The 21683-nt window shown below is 40.2% G+C and overlaps 1 protein-coding gene across 1 annotated transcript; it reads right to left on the bottom strand.

The window, feature by feature from the left end:
• Positions 1-8373: 8373 nt before the first annotated feature.
• On the bottom strand, positions 8374-21079 carry LOC124284393 (NFX1-type zinc finger-containing protein 1-like). The gene is made up of 3 exons (XM_046720485.1): positions 21039-21079; positions 9088-14977; positions 8374-8585 (listed from the first exon to the last, which is right to left on the bottom strand). Exon 2 carries the CDS (start codon positions 14968-14970, stop codon positions 9271-9273), a length of 5700 nt encoding a protein of 1899 aa, XP_046576441.1. The 5' UTR covers positions 14971-14977; positions 21039-21079; the 3' UTR covers positions 8374-8585; positions 9088-9270.
• Positions 21080-21683: the final 604 nt, after the last annotated feature.

Raw genomic sequence — 21683 nt, forward strand, 5'->3', positions numbered from 1 at the left:
CCATCATATTCAGAATAGCTTCGTCGGGATCGGGTTGTCAGGCTCGCTGACTTGGTTGACCACATGTCGTCGGTTCCCAATTGTGCAGATCGATGCTCCTGCTGTTGATCATTGGATTGTCTGGTCCAGACTCGATTATTTACAGACCGCCGCCATATAGCTGGAATATTGCTGACTGCGGCGTAAAACTAAACTCACTCACTCAGAATAGCTTTGTAATGCTTTCAAGTGCTTTATACCCATAGTATACACGTGTTAAATAACTAAAAGCACAGTATACATCCCAGCAGGCGCTTCCAGCCAAGACTGAACAAAATGCTAATTATATTGTTATATCATTTTTAATATTATTACACCATGATTTGAACTGATAGATGATGCCACGGTAAGCAGGCTGACAAATAGTTAAAATCTTTTGAAAGGTGGCAATATGTTCATGTAAAATGGGTCGATAGGAATAATTTGGACTGATAAAATAATAGCGGGAATGTTTGTAAGAATGGTTCGTCAGAGTCGGGGAAATATTTTGCAACAGTGGAATAAAGATATTTCTGAAACAGTGTGACTTTGAGTCTTTATTATTCTATCTTTAGACATAAGACGTATAAAACTGGATGCAGGGAGAGATACAGCCTGGATGATGCTCCACAACGATATTGCATCACAGGCGTGTTTTGACGTCACCGGTTACCATGACAATCACATTCAAATGTCATCTCTACACCCGGTTAACTATACTATTTACAACGAATTATGTGGCTTGTTTGTTGTTTAAAGCCGCATACAGCAATATTCGCGCGAAGCCCATTTCTGGTGTCCCCTGCCGTGATATTGATGGAATATTGCTAAAAGCGGCGTAAAACTAAAGTCACTCACTCACTCCAACAATATTCCAGGTTTATGGCGGCGACCTGTAAATTAACGAATCTGAACTAGACAATCCAGTGATCAACAACATGATCATCGATCTATGCAACTGGGACAGAATGACATGTATCAACCAAGTTAGCGAGCGAGTGAGTGAGTTGGGTTTTACGCCGCTTTTAGTAACATTCCAGCAATATCACGGCGGGGGAACACCAGAAATGGGCTTCACGCATTGTACCCATGTGGGGAAAAAGAAACCCGGGCCTTCGGCGTGACGAGCGAACGCTTTAACCACTAGGCTACCTCACCGTCCCCGTTAGCGAGCGAAGGTTTAAAACGGAGAGTGAAGCCTCGAAGGTTGTAATTTATTCTGACCGGCGTTGATGTATATTTTTTTTGAAGACACCATACATTATATATTATTTACAGGACTCAGCAGCGAAATATTGCTCATAACAGGCATTATAAAACAGCAACCGTGTTCTCACTCAGTATTTTAGATTGTGGGGAGATGGCAAAAAAGATTCGATTAAATAGAAAAAAGAAGAATAAAAATAAAACAAAAGAAGATAAAAGAAGAGGAGAAATGTTGCGATGGGGTAGTCTAGTAGTTAAAGCGTTGGCTCGTCACGCCGAAGACCCGGGTTCGAATCCCCACATGGGTACAATGTGTGAAGCCCATTTCTGGTGTCCCCCGCCGTGATATTGCTGTAATATTGATAAAGTGACGTACAACCCAACTCATTCACTCAGATCTGAGAGACAGCCTCCGTGGTGTAGTGGTTAGAGCGTCCACCCGGAGAGCGGAAGGTCGCGGGTTCGATCCCCGGCCGCGTCATACCAAAAGACGTTAAAATATGGTACTTGTTGGTCCCTGCCTGGCGCTCGGCATTAATGGGTACAATAAGGACTGGTCGGCTCGGAGTCAGTATAGTGTGTCTGAGTGGGGTATTCATGTTTCACTGCGTCATGGTGTCTCAGTGGGCCAGCACTATAAAACCAGCTTCAGTCTGGGCTAGTACAAGCAGCCGTACATACACATACACACGCATGCACGTCGTCATATAAGTGAAATATTCTCAAGCACGAAGTTTAACCCAATTTCACCTCACCTCACTCAGATCTGAGGAGTGTATCCTTAAGCCTCAATCTGGACCTTCACCACCTGCGCAAACCCTCCTTCCGTTCACCGTACAAAAGTTGTCTGGTGATGCGGTTGTGGTTCATTCTGATGATTTGGCCAGTCAAGCGTAGCTGAGCTTTCACCAACGTTGACTTGATGCGTGTTGACCCGGCTCCGTCCATTGTTATTTTCATTTTGAGGTGAGGTGAGGTGAGGTGAGGTGAGGTGAGGTGAGGTGAGGTGAGGTGAAATTGGGTTTAACGTCGTGCTTGAGAATATTTCGCTCATATGACGACGTGCATGCGTGTGTATATGTATGTGCGGCTGCTTGTACTAGCCCAGACTTAAGTTGGTTTTATAGTGCTAGCCCACTGAGATACCATGCCACAGTGAAGCATGAATACCCCACTCAGACACATTATACTGACTCCGAGCCGACCAGTCATTTTGAAGCTTTATGCAAACGGACGGTGGGGTAGCCTGACGCCGTCGCGCTGAAGCCCCGGGTTCGATTCCCCCTACATGGATACAATGTGTTAAGCTAATTTCTGGTGATCCCGTGACATTGCATGAATATTGCATACAACGACGTAAAGCAATACTCACTCACTTTCTGCAGATTAGATTTCAGTGAATCTATTTTCATAGAAATGCTTTGTACATTGATAATCATTATGTTTGGTTAAAGGGTATGTTTACAGGTGATATAAATGTTTTTCGTATCAATGCAATGATATTCGTCTCAGCTCATCTATATTATCATCACATACCAGGGGTACCCGTGAAGATCCGGGTTAGAGTTGGTCTTCAGTAACCATGCTTGTCGTAAGAGGCGACTAACGGGATCGGGTGGTCAGGCTCGCTGACTTGGTTGACACATGTCATCGTATCCAAATTGTGTGAATCGATGCTCATGCTGTTAATCACTGGATTGTCTGGTCCGGACTCGATTATTTACAGACCGCCGCCATATAGCTGGAATATTGCTGAGTGCGGCGTTAAACAACAAACAATTACCATCGTAAATAATGTTTACTCATACCAAACATACAAACATAAACATGTGAAAACTTTGAGCAAAAGGCACATGACAATTATTTCTTTTTGTGGCTCAAAAGGGGGAAAATGCCAATAATTTTTTCTCTGTCAATATGATGTAGTTTCAGCGGAGATAGGTAAACATTTATGTGAAATTGGGATGAGCATGATGATTGTTCATGACATTACTGAGTGAGTTTTGTTTTACGCCGCTTTTAGCAATATTCCAGCAACATCACGGCGGGGGAAACCAGAAATAGGCTTAACACATTGTACCCATGTGGGGATTCGAACCCGGGTCTTCGGCGTGACGAGCCAACGCTTTAACCACTAGGCTACCCCACCGCCCTCATGACATTAGCATATGACTGAAACTATGTTGTCATCGTCGTGAATTCAACAATGCGCTGATTTCCCCTTGATCCAAGTCTCTTGAGTGATAGCGCTTCGTGGTCTTGTCAGTTTGGTTTGTCTTGAATTGGGTGTATGTATATCGCCTTTGGTCATGCGCCAATCTTGACTGCTTTATATGAGATGGGGAATGTTAGTGCTTGGTTAACGCTTGAGCTCGACACGCCCATGACCCAGGTTCTAAACTTTCAAAGGTTCTGTGGAAAGGGGCGGTGGGGTAGCCTAGTGGTTAAAGCGTTCGCTCGTCACGTCAAAGGCCCGGGTTCGATTACCCACGTGGGTACAATGTGTGAAGCCCATTTCTGGTGTCTCCCTCCGTGATATTGCTGGAATATTGCTAAAAGCGGCGTAAAATTAAACTCACTCACTCACTCACTCCGTGGAAAACTTCCTTGCCTAACGAAAGTCAAACGAAAGTTTGAATAAATCTCATTCACTCACTAACTAAATGTATTACTCAGTCGGTGGCGGTGGGGTAGCCTTGTGGTTAAAGCGTTGGCTCGTCACCGAAGACCCGGGTTCGAATCCCCATATGGGCACAATGTGTGAAGCCCATTTCTGGTGTCCCCGCCGTGATGTTGCTGGAATATTGCTAAAAGAGGCGTAAAACCATACTCAGTCAGTCAGTATTACTCACTCGGGAACATCGTACTAATTATATTTTAAATGCTATGGGCTGCTGTATAGCGTATGGTCATATCGATTGCAGTTATTGCCCCTGTCTGTTGACCACCTTGTATCCATAGCTACCTTAGGTGTATGTAAATAGCAGCAGGTCAAGAAGTAGCGTTTATGATAGATGGGAATATAGGTGTTACAACAGAGGGATTTTAAGGGCGGCATTAGGTCACCTGAATTTGCCCTTCGTTCATATTTGGCATGTTACCCAGAATCTACTCTCCTCATATACGGCCTACGGTAACACACCTCGTGTAAATGAATGTATGTGCTCGACATCTGAACGTACAGAGGGGGTGTATTAAATTCTTACCTGGTCAGTGTTAGTTGTCATACTTTCAGGTATCAAGTGACATGTAGGTCACATTGTACAACAGTCATGACGAGACAGCGATGGGTCGAAATTTGTCATACAAATGGCCTAGATTTCGATCAGGATGTGATTCCAACTTTAGGGTCGTATACTAGTATTGCTTTAAATAGTGGTACGAATTCTCTGTAACGATAGCTATGTAACTATGTAAACCCTAGACACCTTACAAGCATTCCAATCATATATCTTTTATAATCGTATATCCTTTTTATACTTTTTATAGTAAAACTAGAAATAAACTGGCAATGTCAGCATAAAAACATAATAAAAAAAATAAATAAAAATAACCCCCAAAAAAAAATACAAAATACAAAAATTAAATAAAAATAAATAAATAAACAAAATGTACACTGAAAGGCATTCTATAAGAATGTAATCTTAGTAGTAGAGTAGAACATTTGTAATTGTTTTCTTTCTTTAAAATGGGGTTAGTGACCATATATGATGATATTAAACTGTATCAAGCGGCGTTCTCTCCGCCTAGCTCTCTCACTTGAAAAGATAAAATTCGATATGTATAATGCCCACGATGATAATTCATCCGAGGACCCGGTTCGATTCCACTTCATGGTCGTACTACGCGAAGTCCCTCTGATGTCCCCAACTGTGACAATGACAGTGAGTTATATAAGTTTAAACAGATGAGTCACTTCGTCGTTTTCAAGCTTTATTTCCATTCCGTACCCAATTTTACACCCAAACTAAATATTAAACATCTTATTTTCAGAAATATCATTTTTACACAGTCCTGGTTTACAACCAATCTTGAGTAATACAAATCACCGTTCGATTACAGAAATGTCTGTATAAATATTACTTCTTGGTTAGTACATACAAAAAGCATCAGCATCAGTACCAGGGCCCCGTTCCTCAAAGCGATCGTAGCGCTAAGATGATCGTAACTCTCATACTTTAACATAGACTTACGACAGTCGTAGCGCTACGATCGCTTTGAGGAAGAGGGCCCAGTTAAGACAAGACATGTATAACAGAAAGCGTTATATGTTAATAAACTACTAACGTGTACAGCTGTTAAGGACATGAAAGTCTTATGTTAATCATATGCCCGAAGTTTGGTAGTTTTGATTTCGAAATAGTTTTTCTTTGAAAACCAGAGGTTAATTTAATCTGAACTAACCCGAATACAACCTGTCTTCAGTGTACGAAACCCGCCGCCATGTAGCTGTAATATTGTTGTTTGTGGCGTTAAACAATCACAAACAAAGAAAACAAACAAACAAACAAACAGTGTAACAACAACAAAGGTTACAGTGTACATCATGTTATCAGCTTATACGTCATGAGTACAACGTACCATGGGCGACATCTCTAGGGACCATGCCATCGGGCTCAGGGAACATAAACTGACTTGACTGAGTTTGGTTTTACGCCGCTTTTAGCAATATTCCAGCAACATCACGGCGGGGGACACCAGAAATGGGCTTCACACAATGTACCCATGTGGGGATTCGAACCCGGGTCTTCGGCGTGACGAGCCAACGCTTTAACCACTAGGCTACCCCACATTGGTACATTGTTTGGTGGCAGTAATCATTTCACTTTCTTTCTACCCGTGAAGATCCAGGTTAGAATTGACGTCAGTAACCCATGCTTGTAAGAGGCGATTAACGGAAGGGGGTATTGCTGAGTGCGGCGTTATACAACAATCAAACCAAACCTCACTTTCTTTACACAACTCAGCTCCAACAACAAAACCCAAATACTTTAAGTTGACTGACTAACTGACTGAGTTTGGTTTTACGCCGCTTTAAGCAATATTCCAGCAACATCACGGCGGGGGACACCAGAAATGGGCTTCACACAATGTACCCATGAGTGGATTCGAACCCGGGTCTTCGGCGTGACGAGCCAACGCTTTAACCACTAGGCTACCCCACCGCCCCAGGGAACATAAACAAACATCGAGGGTACATCAGCCCATGTCCCCCTCGAGACCAGCGAACAACTTGTATTAATTATCATATTAGATAATCAAGCGCATGGACATTTGAAACAAATTTTTAAACATGTCATAAAGCAGAGATTTTAATGAAACCAGGATACTTAAATATCGTTAAAATACAACTTTGATATACTTTCCGATATTGTTAAATATACAATATCAAAACAATAACAACAACAACAACAACAACAACAACAAACTCAGTGCTTAACGGCATATGAGTTTCAGCTTGACGATGTTATGATGCAATTTAAAACTGTGCAATACATGGTAAATAGATTATATTATGATATCGTTCCTAAACAGAACAATTGCACGAACAGACATGACTTTATGCTACATAAATAAGAGATTGAAAATGTAGAATAAACTAAAACATTACATACAGCTATAACCACAAACCTTGATACTATCATTATGTCAAAAACATGTTTCTTGAGCATCTCAGTAAACGTTCTAAGCAAAACATTATAACACCTGGTATATAGGTACCCAACATTATAACACCGACACACCGACACCGACACACACCCACACGACACCCACACCCACCCACCCACCACCCACACACACACACACACACACACACACACACACACACACACACACACACACACACACACAGAGTCAAATACTTCTTCCGTATTTATTCATTCGTTCATTCTCTCGAGTCCAAACTAAAGAATGTCATTTCTCCAAGGTTAGCAAATAGGTACTAGTTTTAATTCAAAAGTTTAATCCCTTCCTCTTCATTGGAATAGATACTGCTCCTTTTTATTTCGAAACCAAAATCTATCTAGTCCATAATTGTCCATTTGCTTGGCATGTTCTTTTGTGGTTTCATCAAATATTTAATGACAGAAGGTACTGCCGGGTTAGAATTGTCATTTCATAGAGCAGGGATTTAATGTATCCGAAAATATAGGAAAGCGTTAAATTAAACTACCTCTGACTTTTGCAACCGTTTAAATACAACTTTTGAGGTACATGTTTATATTCTGGATAGCCTTTCACTATATCATCGTGTATACACTGTCAATACAAAAACTAAAAAAACAGTTCGGCGCTTAACGACTGATTTTGAAAGCATGTGAGTTTCAGTTTGACGATGTTGAATTTAGCATTAAATGGTAAATGAATTATCAGAATAACAAGATCGTTCTTAACAGAAAAACTACATGAACAGACATGTATTTGTGATACACAGATAAAAGATTGAAAATGTACAGTCAGCTCAAATGTACAGCTACAAGAAGGAACCTGGATGCTATCAATATTTCAAGAGCAAAACGTCTCATTAATATTTCGATCCACCATTAAAACCACAGACCGATACTCAGCTGCTGTACTCAAATTGCATAGCAAAGTGTCAGGATCCAGATAATGCTGGTTTGTTTTGACACACAAAGGTTATTGAAAATAGTGTACATTTTAGATTTAAAAGTATATAGTTTACATCATATGTCAAATATATGATAAGGCTGAACAATGAACATATACGCAACTGGATTAATATCACTAATGTCTCTTGCACTTTTTGTAATTACATAATATATAAGTAGTGTTACTGTGAGCCAGTGTCAGCAGATAAATGCTAGTACATATAATTGTCAGCCATGTGATACTAAACTTGCGTGTTTATTGTTGACTGTATTATTCTTTATTCTCATTGTATTTTGATTATGGTAGTCATTTTCGCACCTGCTCGTTTATCTGGCCAAATCATGCGTGCGGAATGACTACCATAATCAAAATACAATGAGAATAAAGAATTATACAGTCAACAATAAACACGCAAGTAACGTAAAGTAATTGTCTTACCAAGAATACATTCTCCTTAGCATCACATGTATAATTCTTTATTCTCATTGTATTTTGATTATGGTAGTCATTTTCACGACGTGCTTTCGTTTATCTGGCCAAATCATGCGTGCGGAATGACTACCATAATCAAAATACAATGAGAATAAAGAATTATACAGTCAACAATAAACACGCAAGTAACGTAAAGTAATTGTCTTACCAAGAATACATTCTCCTTAGCATCACATGGCTGACAATTATATATACTAGCATTTATCTGCTGACACTGGCTCACAGTAACACTGATATTGTCATTCACTGTAGTCGACCTTTTAGATTTAAAAGTATATAGTTTACATCATATGTCAAATATATGATAAGGCTGAACAATGAACATATACACAACTGGATTTATATCACTAATGTCTCTTGCACTTTTTGTAATTACATTATATATAAGTAAATGTTTTCTAAAGCTAAGGGAAATCAAATGTACAAAATATTTCAATGTCAATAATGACAGAAAGTGAGTCATTCTCTACACTGAATCAATGTTCAGTCCACAGTTATGTGTGACTTGTTACCTAATCTGTTAAAATCCTTTAACCAAAAATGTCATAGGATTTGGCCAGATAAACGAGCACGTGCGAAAATGACTACCATAATCAAAATACAATGAGAATAAAGAATTATACAGTCAACAATAAACACGCAAGTAACTTAAAGTAATTGTCTTACCAAGAATACATTCTCCTTAGCATCACATGGCTGACAATTATATACACTAGCATTTATCTGCTGACACTGGCTCACAGTAACACTGTAGTCGACCTCCGAATCATCGGACATCCATTCTGTGACCGATCGGTGAATGAACACGCGCGCGCACGCGCACGCGCGCACGCACACGTGTGTGTGTCATCATTGTCTTGTAATAGAAAAAGGGTTTTAATTGTCAACTAAATCACCTGAAATTGCATAATGATGAATCACTAGCATTGTCCACAGCAGACACTAAACCGATGTACCCTCATCAACCGGTGTATTCTGAGTAGGAGCCAGTGAACGAGCCCGTATTATCTTGCTCAGAAGGCTCTTGATCTCAGCCTTGTATTCTCTGATCATCTGAGGGCTCATGAAGTCTTTCTTCTGAAGAAGATGTCTCTGAAGGGCATCAACATCTTTTGCTTCTTGGGACACTCTAAGGTGGGAGCTTGACAGAGCCTGCTGAACCTCGTACAGATCGACTGACATTGAGAACTGACTCTCAACAGCACTGACGGTGTTAATGTTACTGCGTTGGTTAGTGAGGAAGCCCTCGAGAATCCTGATCGTATCCATTGGTAAAGGGGACCTGGAGATTGACGCTTTAAGGCTGGTGAGTTTGCTTGTTGCTGAAGATGCGGTCTCAAGCTCCTTCTTCACATCTTGTATTTCTGAGAAGGCTTTCTTGGTGATATTGGCATATCTGGTACTTCCCTTCACTGTCTTCTGACATTTTGGGCAGACTGGCAAAGTTGCATAAATGGATGCCGCAGCTTTCATCCAGGTGTCCATGTACAGCTTGGTGAATACATGATCACAAGATTTGAATCGGATAAAGGTTTCTGACTCCTCGGACGAGGTTGTGGAAGTTGGAAGTTTCCTCTTAAAACATTCTCTGCATAGGCACATTTCTCCACAAAGCCCAATACACTTATGTCCACACGGCAAGGTCTTGTCACATGGTATCTCGCATGGTTCATTGTTACATTCAGCAAAACATAGCTTCGTGCAAGGAGAATGTTTGCATCCACCAGGACAGATCTCCATGCACCGGAGACAGGCTTGACCGCAGGGTTTGCTGCATACGCTATGAGAACAAGCCGTAGTACAAACTTCACTGCAGGGAGTACAAGCGGCTCCACAAGGTTGCCGACAATTATGTGAACATGGGAGCTTTTTCCCACACTTTTCGTTGCAAGACTTGTGAATCCGTCCAAAGAAGCATGCTCCACATGTTCCCTTACACCTGTGTCCACAGTCAAGTGGAGTCTGACAAGGACGGTCACATTGAGTTGCAAGGTTGGCTTCATGACACTTTGTCTTGAGGATGTGTTCACACGGCCAGACTTTCTCTACCATCTCTGTACAGAGAACTCTATGTCCTCCTTTCCGACAGTTTCCACACTGTCCCTTACATTGGTGACCACATGACAGTTTGGCTTTACACGGTTCGGTGCAGGTCCAGGAATGCGGATCTTTGGAACAGGGAACCATGTCCTCATGACCGCACATTGGAATTGTCTTTTTTACAGGAATAAAGCAATTGTCACATTTCTCAAAACACTTCTTTGGACAATCATGGCTGCATTGGGGAAATCCTTTGGTACAAGGTTTCCTGCATCTGAAACCTTTGTGTTCCCGGTCAACGTTATGACAAATTCGTTCACAGACATGGCCACATGGTAGTCTGATATCACATGGTCTAGTACATCCTCCTTCTGGTGCTTTTTCAAAGTCGCTAGCTTCAGATGCATCTATTGTTACCTTTGGGTGATTCTGGCATTTCAACCGAAGTGAAGGACCAAAGAATTTCTTTTCCTTCAATGTCTCTGTAATCAGATTCCACAGAGAACATTTTTTTGCGAGTAGATGAAAATCACCTACAGCATAGAGTCCTTCTTTCGCTCGTGACAAGGCCACACACACTCGGTTCTCAATCCCAAGAAATCCTACTGACCCTTCCATATTACTGCGGACAAGGGACAGCAAGATGATTTTACACTCTTCACCTTGGTAGTTGTCAACGGATGTAACCCGAACACCCTTAAACATATCTGTCATTTCAGACATGCGTTTTTTAATGAGCAGGATTTGACCTGTGTAAGCTGCTAGGATTGTGACCTCAGATGGTTTGTACCCTTGAAGAAGAAAGTATCGAGCAAGAGCAACAATGAATGATGCTTCATGCTGATTGGTTTTGCTCATGTTTTCATGTTGATGCTCTTCATGATGTTCATGGTGAACAAAGAAGACATTCTTTTCAACTCCTAGGACATCTGGAAATGTTGTAACAGATTGATGATCTTGGAGATCTGGATAGATGTGTTTGATGAGGACGGAAATGTCAGGTCTCATCCTATGCTGGTGTCCGAGCGTGACATGATGCATGTCATTCTTTACTAGTCTCTCAAAAAGGGATATGTCCAAATTGTAATTTTTTGCTAGTTCATAGACGGTTGGATTTGGTCTGAGCTGTTGATGATCTCCAATAAGGATGAGATGCTGACACTTTGGATTGAGTGTTGTGATGATGTGAGACTCAAGCACTTCAGCAGCTTCTTCAACAATGATGATTCTCGGAGCAACGGCTTGCAACAGAGCTGCATGTTTGGCGGCTCCCGTTGTTGTCATTCCAATCACCTTTGCTTCAGCTAGAATATCTCTATCCTCTTCTTGCAGAACTTCTTTCAAACGAGCAGCTGTTTGTCGATATACCTGTTCTTTTCCTTGGATGGATTTCTTTAGATGATTCTGGTATTTCAGCAACCAGTATATGTACAGAGAGGGTCGTTGGTCAAGGGGCACATCCCAAACATTGTTTATATGGGCAACTTGTTTCTCGTCCATGGAGTCTTTACATTTTAGTACATTTTCTAGCTGCTTTTTAAGTTTCTTCTTCTGCTGAGGCTGAAGCTCCCACTCCCCATCCTTCCCCTTCTTTTTCCCGTCTTTCATTTCCAAACTCTGCATACTCAACGCAATCGATTCCATAGCCTTCTTAATGAGAAGCGCTGATTTTGCCTGTTTGTCTTCAAATAAGTTGTCTTGGTCATCAACCAGCCTCTGATTTGTTATGATATCCGCCTCTTCATCTGCATTAAGCCCATCATCGTCATATTCCTCATCTTCAGTTTCAAGTTCCAGTTGTTTTACTGCTGAGGGGAGGCCCTCTTCCAGCAGGTGAGGGGACGCTCCAAGCCACGCCCGAATGGCACATCCATCTTTAAAACGAGAATACTTCCCCATTGTGACAGCTCTGAAGATGTCCTTTGGTACAAATGGACGGAGAGGAGCATCCATGAGAACCTGTTTTTGGGATGACTCAAGTTGTAGCCTGAGTCCGTGTAGGTCTGTCTTTTCATTTTTATCCCTCTCCTCCTTCTCCCCTTCATCCTCCTCCTCCTCCTCCTCCTCTTCATCCCCATATTCACTGTCATCATAACTTTCTTCATTGAGTTCATCTATTTTCTTATTGATATGGGATCGGAACTGTGCTATCCACCCGTGATACAGGTTCACCCGTTTCACCAGTCCTAAAGACATGACCTCATCGTCCTCCATGGGTTTGTGCTTCTTCTCTTTGGTGTTGTGACGAGAACAGACCTTCATTATAAGGTGTACCCAATGTTCTATCAAAGCCCCTTTTGCCTGATTCCCTTCCGTCTGACTCGTCAGATCATCCAGTCCTAACCAGGTTTGAACAGCAGCAACGTCAGCGTCTCTTGCACGTCTCTGAGTTAATGATTTGTAATGGTTGTCATGCATAAACGGCATCAGAACCTTCTCATGGAGAATCCCGACTGAACTTGCTTCAATCCTTCCGCTAACCTCCTCTATATCCCGCCTTAAAGCCGTCATGGCATTCCTGCAACCGTAAGTGTTATTTATGACACTTCTTCTGACACTTTTCTCCTTTCGTTTTTCCATTCTCAGCTCTTTCAAGTTGAATCTCTTCAATTCTTCACTACTACTTCTCCCCCCAACTCGAACAATATCCTTTTCAAGAAAACCTGCAATCCCTTCCAGAAATTGGTCAAGGGCATGGTTTGTGTAGCAAACTACCAATACCGCATTACTTGTTGGATCTCTTGACCAAGCAGCTCTGTTTGCAAAAAGGACCTCGGCAATTTTTAGCCCCACGTATGTTTTTCCAGTTCCAGGAGGGCCTTGAATAATAGCTACTTCTTTCGTCAGTGCTGTCTTCACAGCTTCCAGTTGTGTATGGTCTAAATTAAAAGATGATAGAGGCGGCCATCTTAAAAAGTTCAAGACAGGCACAGACGTTAGGTCCGGCGATTCATCACCAAGCGCTGTCAACGTGTAGCTTGTTATGCCTTCTCCTAAAAAATATTTTGGAGGACCAACTAGTGTTTTGCATTCAACAATATACTTCTGGAAAGGCATCTTGTCTGTGATCTGTTGTAATCGGCAAAGTACATGCTTATATGCCTCAAAGTAGGCAGTTGTTTCTGCCATGATGAAGGAATCATTTGCTGATGCATTTAGGACAACATCTTGACCACTTTCAAATCTAACTTGAATGATACCCTTTTCAAGATCCTGAACATTTCTGTTTGTCACAGTAGCAAAGATGATCGTTTCAAAATCATCTTGAGACAAACAGACTAACGATCCATAGATCAGTCGCTTAGAGGATTGCCATCTGATTTTGCTGGTATTGGAGGTATCAAACTTGATTCTGGTTTCAACGTCTTCATTACAGACTGATCCAATAATGCGGACATCATTATACAGACGCAGATCTGACGTTTTCTTTGGTGATTCTCCTTTCTTCTTTGAATTCTTGTAGTCTTGTATACCCTTTCTCAGAGGCTGGATGTAGTCTTCTCTCAGCAGCCGAAACTGTACATCCAAGTACGTGTTAAGATCTGGATACCTTCCCTTCTCCTTGTTCCTCCGAAGGAAAACTTCTTGATTCAGTTGAAGATCCTCTGGGTTGGGATACATCTCCAAATTTCTGAAATCATCGGGAGGAGTGTCATCATCAGCGTTCATCATTGGCCTTCTTTTTCTGCCTCGTGACTGTTTCACACTTTCTTCTTCCTTTTCAACCAGAGCAGCTCTCTGGCACATTTCAAACAATTCCATTCTGTTCCGCTCGAGGTCTGTATGGCTATCCGTCAGCTGGTGCACATCAAACACGGTCTTCATGACCAGCAAGCTCCCAACACATTTTTCTGCTGACGAAGGAAGCCTGTGATAGATGGTGTCAAAGATAAATAGTAATCGTTTGACATTGTCAACAAAGTTACTTGAATAGGGAGGCTGTAGTGCGCTTGTTAAAAACTGCATTATATGCGTTTCAATAAATGTGGAAGAGCAAAGCTGTGTTAAGATCAGCAGAACACTTTCTCTGTGTGTAGATTTACATGCCTTTTCTAAAATATGTAGCAACAGATTCATCCAGTCAGGTTTTATTTTATCAAACTTTAACAACAGTTCGAAACCACTTCTTGGACTAGTCAATTCCAGTGTTACATCTTCACAACTGTCCCTCGATGCTAGGTCACTCAATCTCCTGTAGCCCATTGGTCTCTCAACATATTCCTTTCTGGGTCCACGCCCTCTGCCTTCTTGCGATCCATCTGCAGGTGATGCAGAAGCGCCGATCACCTCAGTACTCTGGCAGCGTCTCGTGCCGCGTTGCCCTCTTCCACCCCTGCTATTTCTACCGCGAGGTCTGACACGACTATCACGACCATTGCCAGTACTCTGATCGTCATTGTTCCCTTCTGACTGACCTCTACCACGGCCTCTGTTTCGTCCCCTCCCTTCTCTCCCTCTACCTCGACCTCGGCCTCTGTGCTCAGGTGTTTCTTCACCAAGGTGTGACAGATCGGATAAACTGTTTCGCCTGTCCCCATAGGTTTGTTCCAGACCTGTTCCAGGAAGTCTTACTATCGGGACAGGGAAAGTTTCTTCAGCCATGTCGGAGCTGGAAATAGAGATACCACTGTAGCTCACCTGTATATATACTCAACAGTTAATAAACATGATCAAAGACACCAAATTTACGAAAGTTGTTGTCACTGTAGACATAAAAAGCAATAAATTAACACATTTTTGTTTCTTGCACTCAGCAATATTCCAGCAATATGGCGGAGAATTCTAATCCAGTTGGATTGACAAATGTGTGAGTCAGATTATTGTATTTGTCGCTGCTTTGAAACACGTAATACAATTCTGATATTTGTTTTAGACTAATGATTTCAGAGTATCAGTCATATCAAGAATAATTTTTACTGTGGGGGAAACGGCCTGAGATGATATGATTTGTATGCAGAAACTAAAGGTGACGTTCGGGCGTTCGGGTAGCCTAGTGGTTAAAGCATTCCTAGTGGTTAAAGCATTCGATCGTCATCAAAGGCCCGGGTTCGATTCCCCACATGGGTACAATGTGTGAAGCCCATTTCTGGTGTCCCCCGACGAGATATTGCTGGAATATTGCTAAAAGCGGCTTAAAACTAACCTCTCTCTCTCACTCACTCACTATGAAAATTACAAACCCAAGGCCACCGATCCCATCCTAAAGTAATTAAACGGTCTGCCTTGGAGTTCAGGAGGTACACAGACGTTTTAAATAGTGCATATAAGGGACATACAGGCACAGTATGCGATCCATAAACACAAAGGATTATGTACACAACGAAGAACAATCCATTTTGTAAACGGACGAAGATGGAAGCATGGGTACCAAATACAAAATAATCATAGGAAAAGACAGGCACATATACACATCAAGCGACTCCATGGACAATGGCATGCAGGTATAGGGGTACAGATGCACAGAAGAAACAAAGGCCAAAGAATCTGCTAGGCACCGATGTGGAGATTAACCTTTAGCCTGTTGAATTAGTTTGGGCAGAATGCGCTGTAAACATGGTGGTGATTTTTTGCACATTATTACTAGATAGCAAAATGAACATTATTATCCAAAATATCTTGATATTTTCAAGCATGCAGAGGTTAAGGCAAACATTAAATGATGTAACTTTTCTTGAATTTACCTGAATTACTTGATTGACAGTGGAATGAGTTTCATATTAGGAACCTGTATAAATCGTTAAATTAGCGCAAACCGATGTCAATATTCATATCTCTGATATAATATCTGAATTAAAATTCGTATATTTGTATCGGTAAATATATGCGCAATGTCAGATTAAAAACCCATTTCTGCAAAATAATATTCGAAAACGTTCGTTGTAAATAAATGGTATTTTCGATGTCATCCTATCCTATCGATGCTTGTTACGTGCGAAAATACGACAAACCAATCAGAACGCGCGTAAATGAGTGTGGTGGTTTGATAAAAATAATCCCGAGTACTTAAATCGTTTATGGCATTATGTCATTGTTTAAAAATCCTGAAAAATATATATCGTCATATTGAAAGTACAAAGGACGTAGCTAAAAGGATTTTGCTGCCTATTATGAAGTTTTTAGTAAGAATCATGCCGGTGAGAGATTCAAATACACGCACATGTGTTTGTTGACAAAACGGCTCTCATGGGTCCAACTGAGTGTATTTCCGACGATCTTGCGGGCTTATTATGGAGATTGTACGTGCGCTTCGACCAATTTTCGGAAATGTAATTATAATCGCTACGAGTTTCAAAACAATAATATCGTATTTGTATGTAACTGATCAACCTTAAATTTCATAGCTCTGGGGACATTTTAGTCTGACTGCTTTTTGGTCATTCAGATTTTTTTCAGCGAATTCATTTAAAATTCTACCTGGGGTGTAACAGCAAGGTTTCACGAATGTTCAGTTTGAGAAATATTTTAAAGTCATATTTGAGTATCTGCTTTGGGATTTAATGTAGCTGAAAAAATATTATTTTAATTGCATATTCAATACAACAATTCCGATTTGTGATGACTAAACCCTATTATGAAAATTAACATAATTGGAAATATAAGGTTAACAGCTGGTAATAATTACATTAGAATATGTCTTTAACAAATATGTTTTTCTCCTTCTTTTAGTTGTATCAAAGAGGTTTAATTCTTTAAAATAAATAAGTAGACAAACCCCCCAAAACAACAACCTAGCAATACAATGTACATGTGCTTCGGTGATAATTAAGAAACATTTGAATCAAAAAGGGATAGAGTTATAGTTCTTGTTTCAAGTTGTTCTGATGTTCATGCGCCAATATGAAATCCTTCCAGAGGGGCACGAGTCGCTATTCGGCTTGTCCCGGAATAACACGAGTTGGTCACGAATGGAATGTCTTCTGGTAAGTGCAAATGTCACCGGACGTGATGTCACAGATAGGAATTGTTTACTAAAAATCTTTCGCTATTGAATATTAACCGTAAATTTGGAGATTTTTCCTGTTTCAACCCAAAAGGTAGCACAAATGAATATTTAAAATAACTAATCATAGCTCATAGGTAAACAAACATTGTGTTTTTGACTATATAATTGGCACATCACAGAAGCTGTTTGACCTAGTATGCTCCCATGACCAGGAAACAGTAGTAGATCAACAATCCAAGTTTCTCAGTATCTTTTATTTGAACATTTGTTGATATTAAGACCATCACTTGGTTCTACACTGAATATGTAGATAGTTAGAAACGACAAAATCCTTGTCACTTCATAAGAAATGTTTGCTAAAAGCAGAGTCGATGGTACAATTGTGACTATATCATGAGCAGATATTTGTTTCAGGCTGGACCAGACTATCCAATGATTGTCACCATGTGCAGGTGTTTATGAATCACTATTGAATAGTGATGACACTTCGTCGCCTGAATCCAGAGTGTACTAAGTCACAAAAAACTATTTTCGAGAAATTCCATCTTGAAGTTTAGGACAACACTATCTTCTAAACTTTTTAATCGAATTCTTTCAAATTTTGCACATGCATGTGACATGTTAAACAGTATCAGAAAATATCAAATTATATGCTCAAACTATTGAAATAAATAAGAAACTCACGAAAAATGATTGGAGATAGAACACTTGACCTAAGACAATCGTGAATTTTCTCAAAACCAAAGTGTTCTAAGTGTCAAAAAACACAGCTAAAACTCAGCTTTATTATTATTATATCGATATTTGATTGTTATTTCTTTTTTCCCAGGTTGTATTGTCGTTTAAACCTGTTTTACTTTCATAAGGACTATATTTAATTAAATAAAGCAGAAATAAGAACAGAGTTAAAATGTTCCATTTCCATGATGACAATCACTTCAAAATTGGTAAATCTCAATGTCACGTGATCAAATTGTGCTTGCTCATTGGTCAATTGACAACTTAGAACACTCGAAAATTAACAACATGTGATTTTTCATGGAGATAGAACAAAGTGTGTGTTTGAAAAACCACTTTCAAAGCTAGATAGCACTGTAAAAAGTTGCTAGAGTAATAGATTATGCTCTAAAACCTACCCCGAGCATACTAACTCTAATTTTGTCAAAAGTGGACTTAGAACACTCTGGTTTTCAGGCGACGACTTGTCCCCATTCCTCAAAGCGATCGTAAGCGCTAAGATGATCGTAACTCCCATACTTTAAACAAGGACTTACAACTATCGTAGCGCTACGATAGCTTTGAGGAACGGGGCCCAGGAGTTCGCGAAAAGCTGTCCGTATCCTGCCCCAACGGTGGCACCCGTCATATAAACATAAGAAATATATAATTGAGATGTATGTTGACGATAGTATTGGTCACTTTGTCTCACGCAATAACGTTTACAGACGTCGGCCAGTACCTGCCTCGACAACAGGTGCGCGAAATGGGCGAGACAAATCATTTGTTTCCAAATAACATTCATGCCTTTATGATTGTGATACAATATTAACAGCTGCATGAAGCATATATCATATTATATAATATCAAAACATAGTATCGATATTAGATTCACATGGAATTTGGGATGATTTGATAAATTCTGCTTTCACATCACTTGTGTGGCAAATCAAATATCTCATTTCTTAAGAGTTTGAATTATAAATAAATTTATGAAATAATTTAAAATCCTTGTTGAATATTGATGACAGGTGAATATTGGTGATCATGTCATAATAATTGTTATCAATAATATTATTAGTCTTTTTCTCTCCCAAATAGTCATGGGTAAAGACTCTAAAATCTACCAATGCATTAGCAAAGTGTAAATAATCCATCTTCAATTTCTGCCTTTCATTTGAATATCAGTGATGTGGAAGATTATGTTGTTCACATACTTATTTAATACAAATATAACATAAAAGTAATGGATAGATGTTTCATATCATCTTTGTATATTTTCTTCCCATACAATAACTTGTCACAATATATATAAAATACAGATATGATAAGCTATATTTCTCTCAACAGTGGGTCTTTGTCTTGAATTATTTTCAGTCACAAATACCTGAGATTAGTTATGCTGTTGAGATAACAATACACACACGCAACGCACGCACGCACGCACGCACACATACACACACATATATTAATTACATTTTAGGAAATGTTATCATTTGATAAAAGCCAACAGGGCACATGTCTATTTTTCTGTTAAGTAATTAGAAATTATCTACCTGTGTATCTGTCCTTGGCTTTCAAAGCAATGGCATTATGTGTTATTAGTCTACAGAATTGTCCAAGATTGTTGCTGTTTGCCGTAGTGTCTGACAGTGGTATGCCCCTATTACCTATAGTATGTAAAATTGCCTCTGCCATCATAAGACCCCTGAAGGTCCGGGTTAGAATGAACCTTCAGTAACCCATGCTTGTCGCAAGAGGCGACTAACGGGATCGGGTGGTCAGGCTCGTCGACTTGGTTGACACATGTCATCGATTCCCAATTACGCAGATCGATGTTCATGCTGTTGATCACTGGATTATCTGGTCCAGACTCGATTATTTACAGACCGCGCCATATAGCTGGAATATTGCTGAGTGCGGCGAAAAATTAAACTCACTCACTCTGCCATCATAAAACATGAAATGTCAAAAACAGTCTTCTATGAATTAAAAAAACCCCAACCTTTGAGCACACTTTATCAATGGGCTGTAGATGTTTGATATTATCGGTTCCATTATCGTTCCTATTCATCCAATCGGTGATGTAACATTGAGATTGTTTTTGTTTAAGAATAACGTAATCGAAAGTGGCTAATTTAAAAAAAATGGGAACTTCAGTGTTTTATCTTCACCAAAGAACAAAAATATTGTAATATTATAAACAAAGATTTCATTATGAAGAAAATATTTGACAGAGTACTACTCGACGTGAAGTGCCTGAAGTCAACAATGGCCGTTGTTTGTGACTGTGGTTCGATAAATTTGACCAACACATTTAAAATTCACGGGCATTTGGTTTATATATAAGGTACAAAAAACATATAAAATGTATACATTTAGAAAGCCGAGCATTCCATGCATTCCATACATAATTCAAATGCCAGGTACATTCTATTTGGTAAATAGTTATTGCAAGTTTATTTGGGGATGTCATTATGCTACTCTCCTGTCGAATGGGTTCGACAGCAGCATTGAGAGGGGCATACACAAGTGAACAGTAGGCATACAGACCTTGCACCTTGTGTAAAGAGTTTTCTAAACTGTCTTGATTAAAATGCACACCATATTGAACGAAGAGGCGACCTTGACCTTGACATGGTATCTGCAATATAACAAGGAATACGATACCTCACAGTTATGCACGTGACACTAGTGGCGTCACGACAGAGATACTATTGACTATTCTCATGGCCGTCAATGTTGCAACTGAATGTAGGCCTACAGTACACTTCCTGTTTTCACGAGGTTGAGTGCAAGATTCGACTGCAAGATACATAGGCATAGCCATCTTGTTGATCATTTGTGAACTGGTCATGTGACACAAATTGATGTCATTGATGCTTCGTCTACAACTACAACCACAACATCTACTTCTACTCGCCGAGGAAAGAAATTCCCAGTTCCTGCCATATGCGTCACGTACAAGTGAGCAGACGATAACAGCAACTGACCAGAGAAACAATCCTACCTGAAACCAATACTGGGGGGTTGTTCACTAGGGCTGACTACACTGCGCCGAATAACTTACACTCGCAGTACGTTTAGCAATCAAGCAAGGTTGTACCATCAGGCGACACAAAAGATATGGTGATAATAAATGCCTGACGAAGCTTGCGTAATATCGAGACTGTTACCCTACTATACTGCGCTGGATGAAATAACAAACCATTGTCAAGCTCTTAGTCAATGTGGGTATCGACATTTCATGAAAATTTAAAAGAATCTACAAAGTAGGCAATGTATTCACGCGTATCTATGACAAATCTAAGGCCGTATACATATCTCATTGTGTGTGAACGCCGCGTGGCGCATATGCACGCAATGATTTTCTAAGAAATCACTGGATTACTTGGAAATAAAGACTTCAACCTCAATATCTCCTTTCTAAGAAGGCAATCTGTTAAAATGAAAGCAATGCCCTCCAACCCCCAGTGCATGCTATATAAATGCCATCACGTACATCTACCAACGAGATTGTATGAATGTTAATGATAAATAATAATTATCTACCTGTTATTTTCCTTTCCTCTGTTCCGGACTGCACAACAACAGTCCCTTTGCAAGAACCGTACACACGAACCGGGCCAGGTCGGGGAAAAATATTACTAGTATA

The sequence above is a fragment of the Haliotis rubra genome, unplaced genomic scaffold (assembly GCF_003918875.1).
Source record: "Haliotis rubra isolate DU_JTF1 unplaced genomic scaffold, ASM391887v1 Scf11, whole genome shotgun sequence".
NCBI lineage: Eukaryota > Metazoa > Mollusca > Gastropoda > Lepetellida > Haliotidae > Haliotis > Haliotis rubra.